Source organism: Hipposideros armiger, unplaced genomic scaffold, assembly GCF_001890085.2.
Source record: "Hipposideros armiger isolate ML-2016 unplaced genomic scaffold, ASM189008v1 scaffold_301, whole genome shotgun sequence".
NCBI classification, from domain to species: Eukaryota; Metazoa; Chordata; class Mammalia; order Chiroptera; family Hipposideridae; genus Hipposideros; species Hipposideros armiger.
In genome coordinates, this window is record NW_017731651.1 from 1,643,686 (window position 1) to 1,644,973 (window position 1,288).

Below are 1,288 nucleotides of genomic sequence, written 5' to 3' on the forward strand. Positions count from 1 at the left end.
TGCCTACAGAGTTGAAAAGCACCTGGAGATGTTAAGAGGCTCTCTGAAGGTGACATCGCCATCAAAAAGCACTGACCAGGTTCAGGGATATCTCCTCAGTCATCAGTGAGGTAAGGAAAAATGGGGGGGGGGCAGGGAAGGGAGTGAAGTAAAAGATGAGATTACAAAAAGGCCAAATGAATGAACCTGAGAGGAAGTGATAAAATTCTCAACGCACACATCTGTGTTTATACTAGAGTATCGCTCTGAAATCTAAGTGCCACCGTAATCGCCCGCTAATGGCACAGCTTCCCCACAAGACCTGAGCAACCTCTCTCCTTAGTGAAAACTTGAAGGACCACGGTTTTCACCTGGGTCAAAACCCCGCTTGTCTCGGATCCAAACCAACACCGCAGCAACCCCTCTGCGCGCCTCGGGTTCCCTCCAGCACCGCTGCTATGAACGCCTGGTGCCTAGCACGGGATCTTTCACGGTTTCCTTAAAAGTGTCCTCATCTGATTCTACGACGAAACTCGGGCTTCAGAAGGCTGTCTTAAACCCTCTCCATCCACTCCGTTCGGGGATGACCCCCGTTCCCATGTCGCACAGTGACGGTCTCTTCCATCCCATTCACACAACTCGAGTTCCCCGTTCACTTCACAACTGTTAGCCTCCAACTCACTTTGGGGCTTCAGAGGGAACCTAAGGAGAGGGAGGCAGGGAACACTGGGACCGCCAGCCGCGCTCTGCGGTCCTCCGCCGGTTGCAAACTCCTGAATGACACCGCACGACGGGGAGGAGGGGCGCGAGCACCGCAGCTGGGGCCCCAAAAGGAGTCACCGGCGAGCGCCGTCGCCTTTGACGTTTCCGTTCATGCCAGGCGCTGGAGCTTTGGGCTCAGGAGCAGGATGACCCGTCCCGGATCCCAAGTGCACTTTTAGGCACTCGGCTTCTTAAAACCTGGAGTGACTTCCCCTGCGGGGCTCCGGGAGAGGGCTCCGACCCCCCACCCGTCCCCGGACTGCAGCCGCGGGAGTGCAGTCCTGACGGCGCCCCCCCTCTCCAGGGCAGCGGGAGCCGGACCCCAGTCCCGGGCGGCGCGCGCACCCGGTGCCCGGCGTCCGCCGCCCAAGTTGGTGCCAGACGGGGCCGCTCCCGCGCACTTGGCGAGTACTCACCAACTCCGTACTTCTGCCGCTTGGTCGGGATCCAGCGGGCCATGGCGGCGACCTCGCCCCTTGGCGGCTGCGGCTGCGGCGGCTACAGCTCCTGGGGCGCCTGCTGCTGCTGCTGCTGCTGCTGCTGCTGC

At 60.2% G+C, this 1,288-nt stretch overlaps 1 protein-coding gene across 1 annotated transcript in view; it reads right to left on the reverse strand.

Annotated features, from left to right (window-relative positions):
- The window catches only part of DOCK5 (dedicator of cytokinesis 5), a 217,688-nt gene extending 216,425 nt beyond the window's left edge, over positions 1–1,263 (reverse strand). Inside the window, exon 1 of the mRNA XM_019659565.1 lies at positions 1,158–1,263. Coding sequence (XP_019515110.1) covers positions 1,158–1,200 — 43 coding nt within the window. The 5' untranslated portion in view covers positions 1,201–1,263. The remainder of the gene's footprint in view (positions 1–1,157) is intronic.
- Between the last annotated feature and the right edge of the window lie 25 nt (positions 1,264–1,288).